The sequence below is a fragment of the Colletotrichum paranaense genome, assembly GCF_030867605.1.
Source record: "Colletotrichum paranaense strain IMI 384185 chromosome Unknown Scaffold_22.1, whole genome shotgun sequence".
Classification (NCBI taxonomy): Eukaryota; Fungi; Ascomycota; class Sordariomycetes; order Glomerellales; family Glomerellaceae; genus Colletotrichum; species Colletotrichum paranaense.
This window is the reverse complement of record NW_026848980.1, coordinates 194663-214223: the sequence shown is the minus strand read 5'-3', so window position 1 is coordinate 214223 and position 19561 is coordinate 194663. Positions and strand designations below refer to the sequence as shown.

The window sequence follows — 19561 nt, the reverse complement described above, 5'->3', positions numbered from 1 at the left end:
GGGTGTACAGGGCATGTATGGTGACTGATCTTTGTTGCCACCGTGTGGTCATTGACTCCGATATCCTGTTGTGTATTTTATGAATCAAATCGCAGTCCTCCAAATGTTCCTACATTTCCATATACAACGAACTTCAGACGATGCTCCAAGATCACGAATCGAGAACGTCACAAACTCATCTTCAATCACCGCCGACTGTTGTTTCTCACTACGATCAATAAATCTGTCAACATGACTCCAGGGCTCGTATCTGATCAATCTGAAAGCGTTCTTCTCGGTACTAAGCCAACCGTGTATGTCTTGGATTCATTTCAGCCTGAGATCATCGACTTCTGCAAACAAAACTTCAACGCAATCCTACCTGGACAATCCGAACATGCCAACTGGAAGGAAAACGCTCGTTTTCTTCTTGTGCGGAACTCGCGTCTCACAGCTGAGGATATCGCTGCTTGCCCGCATCTCCTTGCAATAGGGAAGCAGGGTGTCGGAATTGACAAGATCGATGCTGAGGCCTGCTCTAGACGTGGCATCAAAATCTTCAACACACCCGGCGTCAATGCGCGAGCTGTGGCCGAACTTGTTCTGACTTTGACGACAGCCGTAGCAAGACAAGTGGGAAGCATTACACGGAAACAAACTTCTGGTATTCTTGTACCCAAGGAGAAGTGCTCGGGTATCATTTTGCACCGAAAGACGATTGGCGTACTCGGCATGGGCAACATTGGAAAGGCTGTCGCCCAGATTTTCCGCGGAGCGTTCGAAGCTGACGTTGTGGCTTACGACCCTTATTTGCCTCACGACGCCTGGTCTGATATTCCTCATCGCCGAGCCCAGACGGTATCGGATCTGTTATCAGTTTCCGACGTGGTGACGGTCCATATGCCGTTGACATCCACCACTAGAGATCTCATGGGGTACAAGCAGTTCAAAATCATGAAGAGAACGGCCATAGTCATCAACACAGCTCGAGGAGGCATCATCAACGAGTGTGAATTGGAGCAAGCCTTGTCAGAAGGCCTCATCTGGGGCGCTGGTCTAGACTGTCACGAGGAGGAACCCCCTAGCAGGGAGAAATACGGATCGTTGTGGGACGTTGGTGCGGTTAGTACGCCGCACATTGGGGCAGCGACGAGAGAGACTCAAGTCCAAACGGGCATGGCAGCAGCTACTAAGCTGTTTGAATACGCGAGGAGTAGGGCGTAGATGGGGAGCTGCGCTGAATCAAACTTGAGGTTCTTTCATTCCTACTAGGCTTGACATCTTGGTTAGTCGGCAGCCAATACGTTCAGAGCCTGATTACAATATACTGCCTACCTGGTAAATCATCGCTGAGATTTACTGCAAGCCGTATGTATCATTGAAACTCAAACGCATCCAACGCTCCAATGTGCCTCTCTGGATCACCGTACACATATTCCCCCAAGGCGGATTCCATATTCCATAGTGCCTCGTCTCCTAAAAGCGCCCAGTCCATGAAACCGCTTCCCGGGGAGAAAGTGGCTGTGGCTGGTATTGGCCCACACGTATTTTTCGAACCGTGGGATAATGTTATAGGATTGCCCACCATGGCTCTCTCAACGGCAGGCACAAACGAAAGGTTGCTCGGAATGCTTCCTGGAAAGTTTGTTTCTTGAACTCTGGCATCAAGGTTCGTACTCAGGGCACTGGGTCCTGAGACGCACTGCGAACCAAGAATCGAAGATCCTGAGGCTACTAGCGGCTCAGAGAATCTTTCTGATGATTGCCGGAACCCGGCTCTCGTGTATTCCAGTGTCTTGCCTTGAGATAGGACGTCAGATTGTAAGTTCTCGAGAACTTTGTCTAGTTTTCGAGTGGTGTTTCGTCGAAGAGCTTCAAAGACGGCAACATATTGTTTGGCACTTGGTAACTGCTCCGCCATGTTCTTTAGTGTCTCTTCACACCGAATCAGTCCGGCTGAAGCATCCGAAAGACCTTCTTTGTCTATTTTCGTTGCGGTAGAAACACAAAACAGCACCGAAAGACCAGCGGTAAACATCATGTGGAAGTAGCTGCGGGTATGTGTGGTGAGTGGGCGCTGTTGGCACAGTCTTGAGTAAGCCCAAATTGTTCGAAGTGCAATTCTGAGGCATAGGACGGAAATATGATGGGGCGTCTTCCCGCCTCGTTTGGGCATAAGATCAATGGCTCGTCGGACTAGGTAAAGTTGCTCCCTAGCTAGCAAGAGATCATACCAGTCCTGCGACTCATACAGACATTTTGGCTGCTGGAATGCCGGGCAATTATCTCTCCAGTGCTGTAGGTCTTGCATCAAGCAGCTGAGAGTTTGAAATATATGACCAGGAGCCAGATGACTCTTGGAAGGTTGGAGGTAGTTGCAGGCAAGTCTAGAAAAATCGGAGTGGATTCTGGAAGAGATTTGCCGCAAACGTACGGAGATGAAGAAGACGGTCATCTCGGTCGTGTCCAGGGTGGCGTGGGATGATCGAAAAGCCTCGAAATTGCTTGAAATTTGATTAGCAGTGACAATTTCCTCGTCATTTGCATCCGCCGGAAAGCCGACTTCAATATCGCAATCATCGATACTAAATGGTTTTCCCAGGACCGTAGAGCTATATCTGTCGATCATGTAGACTTGCCAGAAAACTCGTCGCTTCATTTGAACTTGCATGAAGTTCATGGAGTCGTTATCGTTGTGGTGCAATCCTTGTTCGATGCACAGACGACCACACAGCCGAACGACATCCCAAATGGACGTGCCTTTTCACAATGAGCGCTCGTAATTCATTCGTCAAAATTCGAACCAGACATACCTATCCGATGATAGATACCAAAGCGGCATATTAAGAGCAGGTCTTGGATTGAGGCTAGGCCTCGTGTAAGAAAGTCTGGCCCCATACGTTGCAAGGCAGCGAGATAGTATCCTTCGGGGTGCTGGTCGTGGGTGCCATTCAGGAATGGAAGCACTGCACCGATTGCAAGGATCATACATGCGCGAAAAAGATCGTGATTTGAAGCAGGTTGGCCGGCCGATTCGTGTGAGAAGACCCGGCCACAGAGACTCTTGACCTCGTCTCGGCGAAGAAAAGGACTTTGCACGTGAGACCAACTCAGACTATGCAAAATTGTCACAACAATGGTTCGATGGGTGCTTGAAGATGAAATCTTACTATTTATCGAACAGAGCCTTGCCTTCTTCGTCTGGAGGAGGACCACAAGGTTGAAGAATAGGTTCAGAGGCGCTAGGAACTCTCGCCAATAGTTGTAGTAATTCGGTGTTGTTACTTCTCAAGTCTGGATCTGCGAAGAGAGAAGCCATGAATCTATTTGAATCTTAGTCATATTACTGTGCAGGCACCATAGTCAATTGCGAACTCACCCGAGTCCCTCTCCGTGTGAGACAGTTGAGTTCTCGATCGAGATGACAGTTGGACCAGTCTCTGCGGCAGGCTGGTTGGCATCGTCACACGATTGGACCTCATCGGCGGGCAAGGTGTCCACATCTTGAGTCAACTGTCTTTCAAGCTGTTCTAATCGATCTATTTCTCTACGCGAATTCGTCAGCTCCCCAAGTATTTAACACTCAAATGTAGCGAGTTACATCAACGCCTACGCTCGTGAAAGTATTCTGTCACCACCAGGATTGAGCACAACGCAGTCGCTGCCAGTTTTTGAACACGGAGTACATGTTGGCCTAGTGCTGTCACACTGGGAAATACATATTAGCCCCCCGCTTACGTTCTTGAAGTCGACAGCGGCACATACTTTGATTTTCTTTTGATAACATAACTGGCAGGCTGGGAGCCGGGGTAGTCGATCTGCTGCGGAGCTCATTCTTTGAGCCGAGCTGTCAAGTCATGGAATGCTTTCAAGAATAATGCGCAGATTGCAGCTGGTGTAACCCATGTGTTAAGCGATCGATATTGATTGTGACACGATTTTCGGAGTGGCTCCGACGGTGCGTTTGAAGATGGGGAAATCGGCTTTGGCTCGGCTACTTTGATCACAATTGCGAAGTGAGGGGTTGACCCCTCCCTGTAATGGGTCGGAATCACTCCGAGCAAGTTGCTTTTCGCGGACCTCCGAATCTTACTGACTCCGCCGTCTCGAGTGACTTTCTTTTCTGCAATAAAATTGCTAATAGCACCTGTAAACGAATGCAAAAATCTAACGTCATTGGCATATCTACTATCGCTTAAGGCTTGGCTGCGGTCGTGCGCCTCGACAATGCCAGTCGAGCTTTTGAATATTCCCCTCCAAGCTATCTGTGATAAAGAGGGTCTTATTTTCTGGACCACCAAAGCAGCAGTTCGTCAAGTTGATGCCGAATGTTCCACTCACGATGCGTGCCTTGGGGATCCCATTGGAATCAACCACAAATACGGACCCCAAGCTTGGATGACAGATGAAAAGACTGCCTTCTTCATCGATCGCCAGGCCGTCTGGACCAGCGTTTCCAAATGACTGGAAAAAGACGCCAGCTTTGGTTGTTGTTCCATCGGGATGAAGAGGAAGCCTCCAGACCTGGTTGGATCTCGTCATGGCGACGAATAAGAACCTTTCATCAGGTGAGAGAACCAGTCCATTTGGGGATACTCCATTTTCTACAAGTGTCTCCAGCTTTCCGTCAGGTAAAAGCCGGTAGACTTTGCCAGTTGGATCTGTCATGCCGGTTTGACCTTGGTCGGTGAAGTAGATGCTTCCTTTCGAATCGACAATCACGTCATTTGGGCCTTTGAATCGCTCTAAGTGACGCCGGGTGATCAACGGTTTGATCTTCCGATCAGAAGGATCGAAGGAGAGTATTCCCTAAGCACAACCGTTTCGGTGAGGCCGAGATCCCAGGAGTAATACCGCAGTTTGGATCTACGAACCTGCTTGTAGTCGGCAATAACCAGTCGACCATCGTCGGTTGCCGCAAGCCCATTAGGCTCGCCGTCCCATTCTGCAACAACACTTATAGTCTTTTTTGGGTCAATCCTGAGGATTCGGCCGTAGGGAATGTCCACTATGTAAAGGTTGCCAAGATCATCGACGATTGGGCCCTCAAGGAAGATGTGTTGAAATGGGCGCGCAAAGCCACCTCGCCACTCAGTTTCTTTGCCATGGCAACGAAGCTCATCTGGAACTCGAATGTAGAGTTCAGCTTGTATGATCGGAGGTACCGGGTAAAAGTTCATTGCGTGCAGTAACTTAGACGATTATTCTGCAATTGGCGATAATGAAACTCAAGAAGACGGTGCAAAAAGTCAAGGAAGCATGCTAACCTTGAAAGAAGCGGGCATTCTATCATCTCTATTCTCTTTGGTGCTTCGCGAGGTTTATGCGACCATGCAATCGACCTGGACGGAAATCATCCGGTGGTCCTGGTGTCGTCGGACTGAGCCCGGACCTAACTTTCGGTGTGTGTCCGGGTGGTGTTTAGAACGGTTACGTTAGTGCCCCACTGCTCTACGCACACCTTCCCCGAATTCTGGGGTTTAGCAGCTTACGGGGTCCGGGGAAAGCTAACGGAGCATGCCGTGGGTAAGAGAGAATATTATTTCAGTCAGGACCGTCCTTGCCAGCATTTTGAAGATGACAATCTGTTACGTGTAGGAATCAATCCCCACGGAGGATGTTATTTCTGCAAGCTTCTTACAATGTCTCTCATCAAGGCCACAACTGCAGCCATACGGGACAATCCCAGAGAGATCTTCAACCGCTATTTGGTTTTATGCACCTGGACATGGAGCTTCTCAGGGGTGGCGAAAGGTTTTGACGAGGGTAAGTCACAGTATTCGACTACTTTTATTCTCAAAGACTACTTGCTAATGGATATCCTTCGCAGGTAATATTGCATCTGTAGTCACCATGACCGTCTTCAAAACCAGATTTGGGATCGATGGCCAGTCTGAGAGCGAGTACTCAAATACCAAAGGCTGGATCGTGGCTATCGCAACGGCTGGTGCTGTCTTTGGTTGCTTGGCTTGCGTAAACCTTACTGAGAAGTTGGGCCGCAAACGAACGATGCAGATCTTTACATTGATTTATGTTGCTGGCATTCTCGGGCAGACTTTCTCTTCTGGAAATATGGCGGGACTTTATATTTCTAGAATCATCGCTGGTATGGGTATTGGTGCTACAACTGTGCTGCCTCCAGTGTACATCTCCGAGGTGAGGATGAGGACTCCTATGAAGAACGATGACCGCAAAGACTGACTCGCGTTGTAGATTGCACCTCGATCGATCCGCGGTCTTTTGACTCTACAGTACACATGTTGTCAGCAACTTGGCGTTGTATTCGGCTTCTTCTTCAATTACGGCATCACAAAACACTACGCAGGGAACCAAATCCAATGGCAATTACCGACTGCCCTTCAAGTTGCACCAGCGATTATCTGGGGCCTGGGAACATTCTTCACGCCCGAGTCTCCCCGTTTTCTGCTCTCTTGTGGAAAACCAACAGAGGCTCTCAAGGTCCTCTGTGACTTCCGTTGTCTGCCAGCCGATCATCCATATGTTGACGATGAGTTTCGCGCGATGCAAGCACAGTTGGAACACGAATTGGAGATTGTGTCAGGCGCTTCGGTTTGCGATCTTGCTAAAGAGACGTGGACCGATATGCCAAATAGACGACGATTTGTATTGATGTTTCTAGCGCATTTGTTTTCTCAGTGGAGCGGAGCCAATGCCATGTAAGTGCAACGACCCCTACAGCGACAACACCCCTCTGACCTATGGCCCGTTTCAGCACGCAGTACAGTCCGTCCATCTTTGGGTATCTGGGGATACAGGGTGAAGAGGGTCGTCTTCTTGCTACCGGAGTCTATGCCATTGTCAAGTTTGTTTCAGTCTTAATATTCTCGGTCTTCGTTATCGATTTCATCGGCAGAAGGCGATCTCTTCTCACTGGAATCTGTCTCCAAATTACCACGCTTCTGTTCGTTGGTATTTACCTCAAGGTCACCAATGGACGTGACCCAGAAGACATTTCTGCAGATCCAGCAGCGCGACGAGCAAGCGAAGCTGCCATCGCGGCCATTTACTTGCATGCAATCGCATGGTCTATAGGATGGTTTTCCATCCCATATCTCGTCAGCGCAGAAGTTTTCCCCATTAGAATCAGATCCCTGTGCGTATCTGTTCTCATGGCCTTTCACTGGGCCTTCTACTTTGGCTGCTCGCGAGCTATGCCATCCCTTCTGGCCGCTACAGAACGCTATGGCGCGTTCATATTCTTTGCGAGCATCTGTTCTGTCTCACTCGTGTACGTTTATCTTGCCATGCCGGAAACCTCTGGGAGATCTTTAGAGTCAATGGAGAACTTGTTCAACCGGCCTTGGTACACCGTCTACAAGGTTGCGTATTCAAAGGCTGAAGATCTTGCAGCTCGCCCGGTGGTAAGACAAGATCACGAAAAAGGGGAGGGAGGGAAAGAAGAAGAGAATGGTGCGGCTATGCACCTGGCTTAAGACTTGATTGCATGTTATGGTATAGATTCTATGAGCGATAGTCTTGTATCTGAAGCTCTCGGGATGACTTGACGTGTACGCTGCTCTGTCTTGCTAAACTTGCCTTCAAGTCTTGGCACAGATACCTTAGAGACGGTGACAGCTGTTTTGTTTGAGCTTCGAGTTTGTGTACCAAATAATCAGAAAGTCTAGAAAATTTGGCGTTTGAGAGGACTCGGCCTCGCCTGTGTTCGTAAGAGCCTTTTTGGGTAATGACTCTGTTCGGGAGTCTTGCCCGAATTTTCTGCCCTGTCATTCTTTCTGACAAAGTCTGAGCTTAGGGGTAAGGTGGGATACTTTGGGGATCTTTGAGTCTAAAAGTATCGGGCGCCAGGCGTCTTATCAAGATCTATGCCCTACCTTCTTACCTTCCCAGTCCAGCAGTGACGCAATCCAGGCTTTTGTCAAAAGTAACTTGAAAATAGAAGATGGAACGATCGGAGCTAAATAAACACAGATCGACTAAGGACTTTCCGCGGCTTTGCGGCTTGCTCTGGACTGTCGCGACACTGACGGAATTGGAATCCTACGCTGCTCAAACCTCGTCCGAGACTAGATGTGACGGACTTTGGCTTTGTCCATTCCTGCCTTGACATAGGGCGGAGCCAGCGGCTTTATTCGTCCCAAACATTGCAGTGCCTATCTTTTTGAGCCATCGTCGCGATGATGCTCTTGATCATAAAAGCCCATCGCATCCTGGACGGGTGCCGACGGACTCCATGTCTGAGCTCCAAACCTTGTAGACCGGACGACTCCAGCTGTTCCCCCGTGGCCCCAGCTTCCTCTTGTACGCCAACCTGAGTGGCTAGAACATATTCCCAAAGCAACCGTAGAACACGCATCACGCGTCAGTCTGGTTTCAAAGGCCGTATACGATCAGCTACAGCTGACCAATATCGCTGGTCGGTCAAGTTGGGGGATTCCGACGATCGTTGGCAGAGTCAGCAGACTCCTGCTGCCTGGTCGTATAAAGTCGACGTGTCTTGTGTTCACGCTGAGTTGATGAGCAGTTAGTGGTGTTAAAGAACTTATGTCACTGTTAGTAAGATGGACATTTTGAAGACGAATCCTGTTTATCTCGGTGGTGCGCTCGTATGCATTGCACTGGCTGCGGTACGTTTTCAACTCACCGGGCTTCTCACTGATGTATCTAAAAGTACATACCACTGACAAATGGCTTGCTAGTACGTCTATGCCGGGCTCACAAACCCGTTGTCGAATATCCCTGGGCCATGGTATACTAGGTTCACAACACTGCCGTCGACATTCAAGGTCATCACAGCACACCATCCCGATTGGATCCACGATCTACACGCCAAGTACGGGCCGGTGGTGCGATACAGTCCACACGAGGTCGATATTTCTGATCCACCAACATGCCAGCGGATTCACAGCGTGAAGACTGGATTCTTCAAGTCGCCATTCTACTCACTTCTCATAACGGATTCCTCTAGCGTGTTCAACGAGATACGCCCAGAGATCCACCGCAAGTACAAGCGTTTGTTGTCAAATCCCATGTCAGAGACTGGCTTGAAGACGTTCCTCCCTCGCATCGACAGTAAGGTCCGCTTGGCCATTGAGCGCATCCGTGACGAAAACAAGGTTCGAGGTGCAGCCGACATTGCGAAGTGGTTCATGTTCCTCTCGTTTGATGTTATCGGTGATCTAGCCTTTGGAGAGTCCTTCGGCAATTTGGAAAGCGGCAAGGTAGGTGGCATCCTCTTCAAAGTTCCGACGAGACATTTGGGGCTTGCACTAAAACCCATGGTTTTGAGTAGAAGAATCGATCTGTCAACGACTTCGTCAGTCTCGGTTTCGTCGGCGGATTACGGTCTATGTTCCCCACAATCGCCCAAATCTCTCTCTACCTTCCGATTCCAGTCTTCAAGGAAGCCACCGCAATCCAATACCGTACTTTTGACTACGCTCAGGGTGCCCTAGACCGCCACGCTAAGCGCGTCGAAGAGACTGGATCAGATCCCCACCCGACAGTCTTCTCCAAGCTCTACAACGCCGGCGAAGAAGAGACCTGGAACCCGATCGAGATCCGCGACAACGCGCAGGTCTTCATCGTGGGTGGCAGCGACACGACCGCCAACTCGATGATCTACCTCGTCTGGGCGGTGTGCAAGATTCCCGAGATCAAAGCCAAGCTCATGAAAGAGCTGGGTGCTCTTCCGGACAACTACACATACGATCAGTTGAAGGAGCTGACGTATGTGAACTGGATTGTCAATGAGACACTACGACTTTACACCGCTCTGCCGTGTGGGCTTCCAAGGATTGTACCCCCTGGCGGCGCGGAGCTTGCGGGACAGTTTATTCCCGAAGGATTCACTGTTACAACGCAGGCGTACAGTCTTCACCGGGACGAACATGCCTTCCCTGACCCCTATAGATTCTATCCCGAGAGGTGGGAGAATACCACGCAGGAGATGAAGGATTGCACCATGCCCTTTGGCGGTGGTGCCCGAAGTAAGCACTACTCCGAACCACGGCAGCTCTCGCCGTTGAGAAAACGTTTTGCTGACAGCGAGAAACAGCTTGCTTGGGAAGGCATTTGGCTCGTATAGAGCTCCGGCTCATCACTGCCAGGTTTTTCAAGGCTTTCCCGAAAGCAGTTGTGTCCAATCTCGAAGGCATGTGCGACAAGGATATGGAGCCAGCGTTGCATTTCCTGATGGTTCCCAGCGGTCATCGATGCTTGATTAAGCTCGATGGCTAATTGTACATTGGACTGTTGGCATAGAGAAGAACATGAGGGACATCATGAGTTCTTTGGATACGTCAAATTGTACCGTGAGCCTCGTTTTCGCGAACCAGTGTGGAACCAAGTCGGTTGGACAGGACTTGGAAGGGCAGAAGCGGGGCAGAAGCTGAACCAGTTGGCTTCGGGACCCCTTGCGGAAGCAGAAAAGATCCGGCAGGCTGCATATCTCAGCCTGCTTACGTGGGACGATGACTGACCGTATGGAGACTTCAGAGCTTCAATCGAGCTGAGCTGACACTCCTGTACTGTAGTGTTCTTCTCGGAAGCCAAGGCATTTAGTCCGGCGGGGAATTCGGATGCGGAAGTAAACTTTCCCATGTCATGCCGCGTTGTGGAACTGGGGTACGGACCGCTAAAGATGGATGTGCACATATCGAGGTACTTTCCTTATCAAAATGAAATCAATTGACTGGAAGTACATGATCCTACACAGCCTAGCCATTGGAAACTAAAGCCCGCACGTTATCTCCTCTAGTAGGGGAGGTCTCAGCTAATTCCATAGATGACAAAGACACAGCTGAGCTGCAGCAACCCGCGGGCGATACGGAGCGGGGCTCAAGGGCGCCGTGCCCCGCCATCGGCTGCAAGGATCCCACTACCCCGCTGCGGCCCCCTTGTGGCGGAATGGTTCGACCGCGCCCTATGACTTCATGCTGAGCCGCCCGTGGTTCAGACTTCCTATGTAAGCCTCAACTAGCACACACCTCTTCACCGCCACATCCATATCATACGCTTGTGCCCTCCTCAAAGCCTCAATTGACTGCCCCTGAGCTCATTCCATCTCATTGACACCCCATACACCGAAGCAATGGCCGAAACTCCAAGCGCAAAGCGTCAAAAGTCCTCCAAGGACGTCTCCTACGAACTCATCTACTGGCCAGGCCTCCCCGGCCGCGGCGAACACGTTCGTCTCCTCCTCGAGGAGGCCGGCGCCGAATACACCGATACCGCACAGATCGAAGACGGCGTCAAGAGCGTTCTGGCTCAGATCGACGACAAGAACCTGGGCGACGAACACAACCCGCCTCCCTTGGCGCCTCCCATCCTGAAGCATGGAGACCTCCTCATCAGCCAGACGCCTAACATCCTGCTCTACCTCGGACCACGCCTCGGCCTCGCACCCAAGATCTCAGAGGGTGACGACGGCATCTACATTGTCAACGGTCTTGCACTGACTGCGCTGGACGGACTCAGCAACGAGGCTCACGACACGCACCACCCCATCGCGACGGGTCTGTACTACGAGGACCAGAAGGAGGAGAGTAAACTCAAGGCGAAGGACTACATCGCCAATCGGTTGCCCAAGTTCTTTGGGTACTTTGAGCGGGTGCTCAAGAGCAAGGCCAGCGGCGAAGGTCCATGGCTTTACGGAGGCTCTTTGACATACGCTGACTTGGTGCTCTTCCAGGTAAGATATCGCTTCCGAAGCGCTGTGGTTCTAAGGATGCTAATTCGATCAGTGTATCGATGGTCTCAAGTTCGCGTTCCCCAATGCTCTGAAGCGAATCGAGGCTACTGGCGACTACAAGGGTCTCTTTGCGCTCTACGAGGCTGTCAAGGAGCGGCCCAAGATCAAAGAATACCTCGCTAGCGATCGTAGACAAAAATATTCGCAGGGCATTTACCGTCACTATCCTGAATTGGATGAAGAGTGACAGTGAGACTGGTGTCATCTAGAAAGGTTCATTGCCCGAACATATGTTAGGATGGACGAGTTGCAATAAAATTCATATGTTCAAGCTCAAATAGTCGTATATGTTTCATTCAACAAAAGCATCACCTTGAAATTATATGGCATTGTTTTCCCAATCATCCCATTCTCGGTAGCCCGTTCGCTCTTGCCGTCTATTGCGATCTCATACCATTTTGAAAGTTCACCCAGTTGTTTGTTGTTCTGCTTTAGAACACACCACAATTCCTCGCGTCTTCACAGCCTTTGGACCCCGCCTCATCTTTTTCCCCACACCAACTCAATCTCTTGACCCTTTATTCTATCGCCACCCCGAATGCTATTTGATTATCCCAATCGCATCACCAAAGCATACACATACTTAGTGGTCTTGGATTTTGAGAGCGATATCGGAAGATCACGTTACTCAGTCATTTTCAAGCTGCCCAGCATGAGCGATCAACAGAATCCCGCACCTCTCAAGGATCCATCGAATAAGGAGTCGAGTCTCAACGCTCCTGGCAACCAAAATCCATCGATTGCCAGGCTCGCGAGGTCTTGGGGCCCTTACACACCTCCCGACATGAGCTACTGCGCTCTAGAGGTGAGTATCCTTAGCAGTCTGTTTATTATTTGTCATTGCCGCCTTAATATCAAACCACTGACTGATCTCAATGGTTTTGATAGCACGATGACCCAGTCTTGCTGGAGAATATCAAGATGCTCAAAGAACTCACGTCTGAGTGCGACGAAGATCCTACCGACCTCCTCGACGTTGTGATGAGAGTTCCACCTAGGCTGAGTAAGTCGATTGTTTACCTGACGGTTGGGCTCCTTCAACACCAAAAGCTGGTCGAAAATTTACTCATGGTGACCGAGCTGCGTGCTGAGAATGATGCTGGGCCCATCAGAAACACAAAGAACGGCCAGCACGTGAAGAATGGGAAGAAGACAAAGACAAAGACTAGAAAGTTGGCCGACATCAAGGAGGACAACGAGGACGATGAGAATGGTGGTTCCATGGCTCCCAAGGGTCTAGAGAAGAATGACCAGAAGAACGAAACAAAGGACAACATGAGCAAAGCTTTTGGCCCCGCCGAGAGCAATACTGTGGCCAACACCAATCATCTGGCGGTACCCAAGAGCAAAAGGAAGAAGGCGAAGAAGCAGAAGGCCGGCAACGCCATTGGGATTGCTGAGAGTAATCCACAGCTCAACACCGACCAGCGAGCAGCCTCCTTGAACACGAAGACCACGGCAAAGTATAAGAGTAGCAGAGGCTCCGGGACTATTGAGAGTAACGCTGGAGCAATCACCAAAAAATCGACAGTCTCTAAAGGCAAGAAAGTCAAGGCAAAGGAGAACATTGACAACAATTCCAAGACCGTGAAGAACCACCCAGGAGCCAATATCAAACAGCAAGCAATAACCAAGAACAAGAATAAGATGGCTAAGACCAACAAGAAAGACAGTGCGGCGGAAACCCATGAGCAAGCTAAGAAGACGCAGCCCAAGAGTTCCCCAGAGTCGTCAAACGCGCAGAACAACAATAAGGTCGAGAGTTCCCCCAAGCCCGACAAGGGTGAGAAGAAGGCAAATGTCAGCGAGACAACCGATGGCGGATTCTTCTCCGTCCTTGAGATCGAGTGCATGAAGAAAATACAGGGTCGCATTGAACGCGGGATCAGAGATTGCCAGGAAGTGTGGACTGTGGTGCAAAAAATGGAGGAGGCGACAGAGTCGGAGTGGGCCAAAGACAGAAAGATACAAACCCAAGAACAGGCGGAGTGCTCCGCTGCGGGCGGTTAGTCTTTACTCCAAAGGATTCCATTGAATCTAACCTCAATGTCACTTGTCAGGAGAGCGGAATTTGGATGAGGAGAATGACAAAGTCTGGGTGAACAGCCTGAGAGGGGACGAGGTGGACTCCGGGATCAGGAATCGTAGGCAAGACTTGGCAGCTCTTGATCTATATATCCTTCACCAGTCATCCTTATAGAAACTGCAGCAGTGTGCTCATTCATCAATGAACGTGAAATGCGAAGTATGGTGTGAGAAGATGAACCTCTTTATCTGGATTAGGCAAGGAACTCTTGATCAAAAAAGCACTGGCTATATTCACATTAATTGAGTAAGAACTGGAGATGCTGGTGAGAATTCCATTGCGGACACAACTAGATTGACTGTGTGGTCGAAAATAAACAAAACGATACTGAGGCAGGCGCACCCCTTTCGCACCTGCACCTGGGGCGAAGAATATTTTCCCAAATCTCACTTTTCAGCTTTCTCTCGCCTTTCTCCCTCAACATAAGGTACTCACTTCATTCAACACACTCTCCTTACTCCCACGCCACAAACAGAGGGCGATATTCCATCATTCTCTCACTCTTGGCCACTTTGGCATCACAGACAATCGCCCAAAATCACAGTCAAGACAAATCAAAGCCATGTCTGACTCTACTTCGAACTCTTCTTTGGATTCTGCTTCGGACTCGGCCTCGGAGTCTGCCTCTGACAGCGACGGTCCTCAGTTGCCATTCCGCAGCAGCCGCAACGCCGCGAGACGCAGACGCAGAGCCCGTCAGGTATGCCCTTCCCAATCCTCATCCTTTCCCTCCTCGCTGTATCTCAGAGGTACAGTGTGAGGCTGGCTCAAAGGAAAAATAAAAAAAGATCATTCCTACTCACCTCGGTCTCACAGATGCAAGAACGGCGTCTCTATGAAGCCGATCTCCCTGATCATGACGATGATGACTCTGATGATGGCTCTGCAAGCGAGTCTTCGGTGCAGTGGGCTACGACCCTTTACGCCACTCCCGAGCAGCTGAGAAACCTGCCTCCTCTTCCTCTCAATAACTCGAACTACATGGCCGACAATGCTTCGATTTCTCATCCCGTTGACCCCGTCCTGGACTCTCCTATCCTTGCAGAGTCTAATTCGGAAGATTCTGAGACTGGCCTTAGCAACGCTGTCTTCGATGATTCTGACATCGATGAGGCTGCTTCCGACATCTCTGAGGATAGTCTCGCCGATGTCGTCCCCGATCCCCGTGTTCTCGAAGCGATTGCCCCTGCGGGTTCTGAGCGAAACCCCATCGTAATCAAGAGCGCTCGCATCATCACCAGAATGAGAGCCAGAATTGCGGAGAACCCTGCCAACGCCATTCAAGAGCGCCGAAATGCCATTGAGACCATCGGCGAGATCTTTCCGTTGCGCCTACTGACTTATGGTGGTGGCCTTTTCACTCCGTTCCAGCCCCTTGGCGTGTGGCATGAAGATACCCTTCTTAGCGACATAAACGCCTCATTGGCACTGGAGCTGGCTTTCAGCCGTCTGGTCGAGTGGTCCGATACCGTCAGGGCCCTCAGGGATCTAACGCGACAACTCACTGAAGAGGTCAGTGACGAGGAGTATATCACTGCCGAGGAGTTCCTCACTGACGAGGAAGACTAGTTGGGTCGAATTAATCAGGAGCTACATGGTGTTCGAGAGATGTTGGAGGGTCGACACCATGTGCAGTCGACACCTTTGCTTACACAGTCCGAGTTGAGCGACATTAACAACACTGTCCTTAGCCCTCGCGAGCTGCGCATCGAGATCATCGAGTTCGTAGCCAGGGAAGTGGGCTTCATTGCTGCCTCGACTTACATCAACCGCTACCACCTATACCTCCTGGAGACCCTCTCCTATCGCCCCCATCTTATCATCGCGACGCTGTGTTGGGCAACTGCATTGGCTTTGTTGTTCTACTTGTTCTTTGCTGTGAGATTCTGAATGATCTCCTAAGAGGAGGTCTAGATGGTCTATAGGGGTTATCGGAAGGCATGTTCGGAATTGGAAAGCCACCTGGCTTTGTGAGTTATCGCTATTTGGAAGGTAGTCTTCCCATGGAGGACTTCTCATCATGATCATTAGTGCCAGAGGTAGCTTAGGGCAAATGTTACACAAGAGCTACCCACAGACCACATCTCACTCATTCCGACCATGTGTGGGCAGAGCATAATCCGAGACGTAAGGCCTTGCAGGACTCTATCAGAATAGCTCACGTGCCATGTCGGATGTTGAGAAAGCATAGTTCTCAACTCGGCTGCAACACTTTATGTTTGACCTTTTCAGACCGCGCCAGCCATCAGAGATAGAGGTTCAAATGAGGGGAGAGAAGGATTCAAGGCCTGACGACTATAACACGGGCAATTCTAATTGACAATACTGGATAAGGGATGTTTAGAATGGGTATATGAGGTTTTGAGGAAAGCTCATCAGCTGGACGCAACACGTAGGTGTTCGTAGCAAGTTCAGTCCATCCGCAAACCACCCATGACTCGCGGCACCGGTGTCGGGATCATAAAGCACCGCCACCTTGGGATCCGTATATTTTTTGTTTTTTCTCAGGGGCGTGCTCCAGCTTTTCGGCCCAGTGGTGCCCAGCCGGGGCCCGATGAATAAGGGGGTTTTCTCCACAAGCTTCCCCAACATCGTTACCCTGGCGTGCAGGCGGAGAAAGGCAATTGCCCCAAGATGAGTTGGAGAAGCTCTAGAACTGCCAATGTCTCTCAATAAACGGTCACATGAGGCAAGTTAAAATTGGAATTCCAGCCACGAGCTCTGTTGCGTCGGTGACAATACGAGAAGAGACCCTGAATTGCAGGGCTCAGTTGCCAATAGCTCGGATATAACAAGGGTTTTGGGGAATTAGAGGTTGCGTGCTAAATTTAGGTAGGTGAGTCTTTGAGAGAGGGCGGATTTCCTTCCGTTAGGCGTTGATGGTTGTCTCTTGAAGTCGCTTTCCGGTGTGAATACAGCTTTTACCCAGGCTGAGGCTGGAATGCTTAGACTTGATTCCGTCTCCCCCGTGCCTTTTGATTGGTCTCCAGAGACTTCCAAGCATTTAGCCACAGATGTCTCGTTTCTCCAGGTTGCTAAAGTGCCAAAATGTTGAGGTCAGTGATAGTGGCAAGGTGTGCTTTGGTAGCTCCACCTCTAATCCCAGTTTATCAGGCCGGACCAGTCCAAAAACGTCACCGGGCCCAGTTTATCAAAAATCAGACTGTCTGTCACTCTCTCATTAAAAACTTGCGGTCAGGACTCAGGAGGCAGCGGTGTGTTTTTGATCACTTCAACTTTCAACCTCAAGCTCACTCACCCCTTTGCCTCATAATTCGCTCTCGCCATCTCATCAATCACATCCTGAATTATTCGCGCGTACCCATTATCTACTTTTAATCCTAAGATGCCTCACAGCACGGAGAGCCTCAAGCTCACCAGCAACAACCTGTCCTCAATCTCCTCTCAGGAAGGCAAGCAGACCGTAAAGGTCCCCACGTACGACCGCACCGTCGTCAAGGAGGGCATCGTCCACGTCGGAGTCGGCGGCTTCCACAGAGCTCACTTGGCTGTCTACATCGACCGCCTCCTCCAGAAGCACGATGAGCGCGACTGGGCCATTTGCGGCGTCGGCCTCCGGCCCAACGACGCCGCCATGCGCGACGTCCTGAGCGCCCAGGACCACCTCTACACACTCATCGAGCGCTCCGCAAAGGGCAGCAACGCCAGCGTCATTGGCAGCATCAACTCGTTCCTCTTCGCGCCCGACGACCGCGAGGCCGTTATCGCCAAGATGGCCCACCCAGACACCAAGATTGTGTCCCTGACCATCACTGAGAGCGGCTACTACTACAACGAGAACACGCACCAGCTGCAATCGGAGCACCCCGACATCCAGCACGACCTGGCCAACGAGGACCAGCCCATCAGCATCTTTGGCTTCCTCTACGCCGCGCTGGCTAGGCGTCACGCCAACGGCCAGAAGCCCTTCACCGTCCTCTCCTGCGACAACATGCAGAAGAACGGCTCTATCACCCGCTCCATGCTCGAGTCCTTCGCCCGCCTCAAGAACCCAGAGATCGCCGCGTGGATCGCCGAGAAGGGCGGCTTCCCTAACGCCATGGTCGACCGCATCACCCCCAGTACCTCCCAGAACGACATCAAGTCGCTCGCAGAGGTCTTTGGCATCGAGGACGGCTGGCCCGTCGTCACCGAGCCCTTTATGCAGTGGGTCGTCGAGGACAAGTTCTGCGACGGCCGCCCGCCCTTTGAGAAGGTCGGCGTCCAGATCGTCGAGGGCGTCCACGAGGTCGAGCAGTTCGAGAAGCACAAGCTCCGCCTCCTCAACGCCTCGCACTCCGCCATGGCCTACCCCGGCCAGCTCGCCGGCTTCAAGTACGTCCACGAGGTCATGGAGCACCCCATCTACCGCAAGTTCGTCTGGCAGATGATGCAGGAGGAAGTCAAGCCCCTGCTTCCCGAGATCCCCGGCGTCGACATTGACGAGTACTGCAACACCCTCATGGAGCGCTTCTCCAACCCCACCATCATGGATCAGATCCCCCGCGTCGCCCTCGGCGCCTCGGGCAAGATCCCACAGTTCATCATGCCCTCCATTGCCGAGCAGATCTGGACCACGGGCCCCTTCCGCCGCCTGTGCTTCGTCGCCGGCGCCTGGTTCCGCTACATCAACGGTGTCGACGACGAGGGCAAGACCTTCACTGTCGACGACCCGATGCGCGAGGAGCTCCAGGCCTTGGCAAAGGCCGGCGGCAACGACCCGCGCCAGCTGCTCAGCGTCAAGATTCTCTTCGGTGACGACTTGCGCGGCGACCAGCGCTTCATTGATGAGGTCACCAAGGCCATGGAGCTCATCGCCAAGGATGGCGTGATGGCCACCATTCCCAAGTATGTTGATTAAAGCGAATCAATACTGGGAAGTGTAAAAGTGTTTGTCGACTTGTGCTGGTACAAGCAGCCTTTTATGTTATAATGAGTAAAGCAGGGATAAAAATGGGTACTTGAAGCGGTCATGAGAATTTATAGATATAGATATAGATATTTATAGAGACATTTTGTGTTTTGATTTTGTACAAAACGAGGCCATCCCGTGCGTTTGATGTCAGTTGCAAAAGAATTTGACTATGACGAATACGAAAGGTGGAGGTGCAGTGCGCAAACGACCAGGAGAGGGATCCAATGCTTTTCAATTGCCAACATGTCTCCCACCAGCCTCAGATATTCTTAGAGCTCTTTGATGCATCGAACAAACCACTTGCCTCCCTCACCTACCTGGCAGACTTTTGTTATTTCTATTGACACCTCTTTTTGGACTCGACAAAGCAAGGCAAGGGAGTAAAATTTTCGAGAGGGAGCGGGCAACCCCTTCACTCGATGTTCAGAAAAATGAGATCATGGAACAAGACAAAGGGAAAGCTTCTTCCTATAACGTCAACAATCTGTACTGCAGGCTGTTTTCGTTGACTTAGCTCTTTGTTGGCTCGAGCTGTGCGATGGCCTCAATCCGTCCCAAGGGCTTTCTCGACTGGCTTTAGAAATTTGAAGACGGTAAGGGTGCTATCCAATAGCTACAAATAGGCCTCTACTACCAGTGATCTGGACCTTTTCTTTTTCTGGTCATCGACTCATCAACACTCAGAAAGTCCATCAAGTCCGCCTTTGCCTCAAGATCTATTCATATTACAGCTTCGGCACAGCTTTCAGAGTCGTCCGTCTGCGATTGAAGCAACTTGCAAAGTCTTTTTCCACGACCCTCGCCAGTAAGTCACTGAATTCTTCCATGGTGCCACTCATGTTCAGCCTCC

The 19561-nt window shown here is 50.8% G+C and overlaps 7 protein-coding genes across 7 annotated transcripts; 6 read left to right on the top strand and 1 right to left on the bottom strand.

The window, feature by feature from the left end:
* Positions 1 to 231: 231 nt before the first annotated feature.
* On the top strand, positions 232 to 1203 carry CPAR01_15977 (uncharacterized protein; the record flags this gene model as incomplete). The annotated part of the gene is made up of 1 exon (XM_060500222.1): positions 232 to 1203. The coding sequence occupies one exon, from the start codon at positions 232 to 234 to the stop codon at positions 1201 to 1203; it is 972 nt and encodes a 323-aa protein (XP_060341039.1).
* A 151-nt stretch (positions 1204 to 1354) lies between these two features.
* On the bottom strand, positions 1355 to 5159 carry CPAR01_15976 (uncharacterized protein; the record flags this gene model as incomplete). Its single annotated transcript, XM_060500221.1, has 6 exons — positions 1355 to 2739; positions 2793 to 3094; positions 3150 to 3302; positions 3359 to 3504; positions 4321 to 4788; positions 4854 to 5159. The coding sequence occupies 6 exons, from the start codon at positions 5157 to 5159 to the stop codon at positions 1355 to 1357; spliced, it is 2760 nt and encodes a 919-aa protein (XP_060341038.1).
* Positions 5160 to 5621: 462 nt separating this feature from the next.
* Positions 5622 to 7433, top strand: CPAR01_15975 (uncharacterized protein; the record flags this gene model as incomplete). The annotated part of the gene is made up of 4 exons (XM_060500220.1): positions 5622 to 5745; positions 5810 to 6135; positions 6193 to 6656; positions 6713 to 7433. 4 exons carry the CDS (start codon positions 5622 to 5624, stop codon positions 7431 to 7433), a joined length of 1635 nt encoding a protein of 544 aa, XP_060341037.1.
* Positions 7434 to 8519: 1086 nt separating this feature from the next.
* CPAR01_15974 (cytochrome P450) lies at positions 8520 to 10197 on the top strand (the record flags this gene model as incomplete). The annotated part of the gene is made up of 4 exons (XM_060500219.1): positions 8520 to 8585; positions 8658 to 9179; positions 9251 to 9947; positions 10016 to 10197. The coding sequence occupies 4 exons, from the start codon at positions 8520 to 8522 to the stop codon at positions 10195 to 10197; spliced, it is 1467 nt and encodes a 488-aa protein (XP_060341036.1).
* Positions 10198 to 11050: 853 nt separating this feature from the next.
* CPAR01_15973 (glutathione S-transferase) lies at positions 11051 to 11897 on the top strand (the record flags this gene model as incomplete). The annotated part of the gene is made up of 2 exons (XM_060500218.1): positions 11051 to 11650; positions 11703 to 11897. The coding sequence occupies 2 exons, from the start codon at positions 11051 to 11053 to the stop codon at positions 11895 to 11897; spliced, it is 795 nt and encodes a 264-aa protein (XP_060341035.1).
* Positions 11898 to 12362: 465 nt separating this feature from the next.
* On the top strand, positions 12363 to 15686 carry CPAR01_15972 (uncharacterized protein; the record flags this gene model as incomplete). Its single annotated transcript, XM_060500217.1, has 5 exons — positions 12363 to 12515; positions 12599 to 13715; positions 14443 to 14552; positions 14613 to 15364; positions 15488 to 15686. 5 exons carry the CDS (start codon positions 12363 to 12365, stop codon positions 15684 to 15686), a joined length of 2331 nt encoding a protein of 776 aa, XP_060341034.1.
* A 1456-nt stretch (positions 15687 to 17142) lies between these two features.
* CPAR01_15971 (mannitol dehydrogenase domain-containing protein) lies at positions 17143 to 18657 on the top strand (the record flags this gene model as incomplete). Its single annotated transcript, XM_060500216.1, has 1 exon — positions 17143 to 18657. The coding sequence occupies one exon, from the start codon at positions 17143 to 17145 to the stop codon at positions 18655 to 18657; it is 1515 nt and encodes a 504-aa protein (XP_060341033.1).
* Positions 18658 to 19561: the final 904 nt, after the last annotated feature.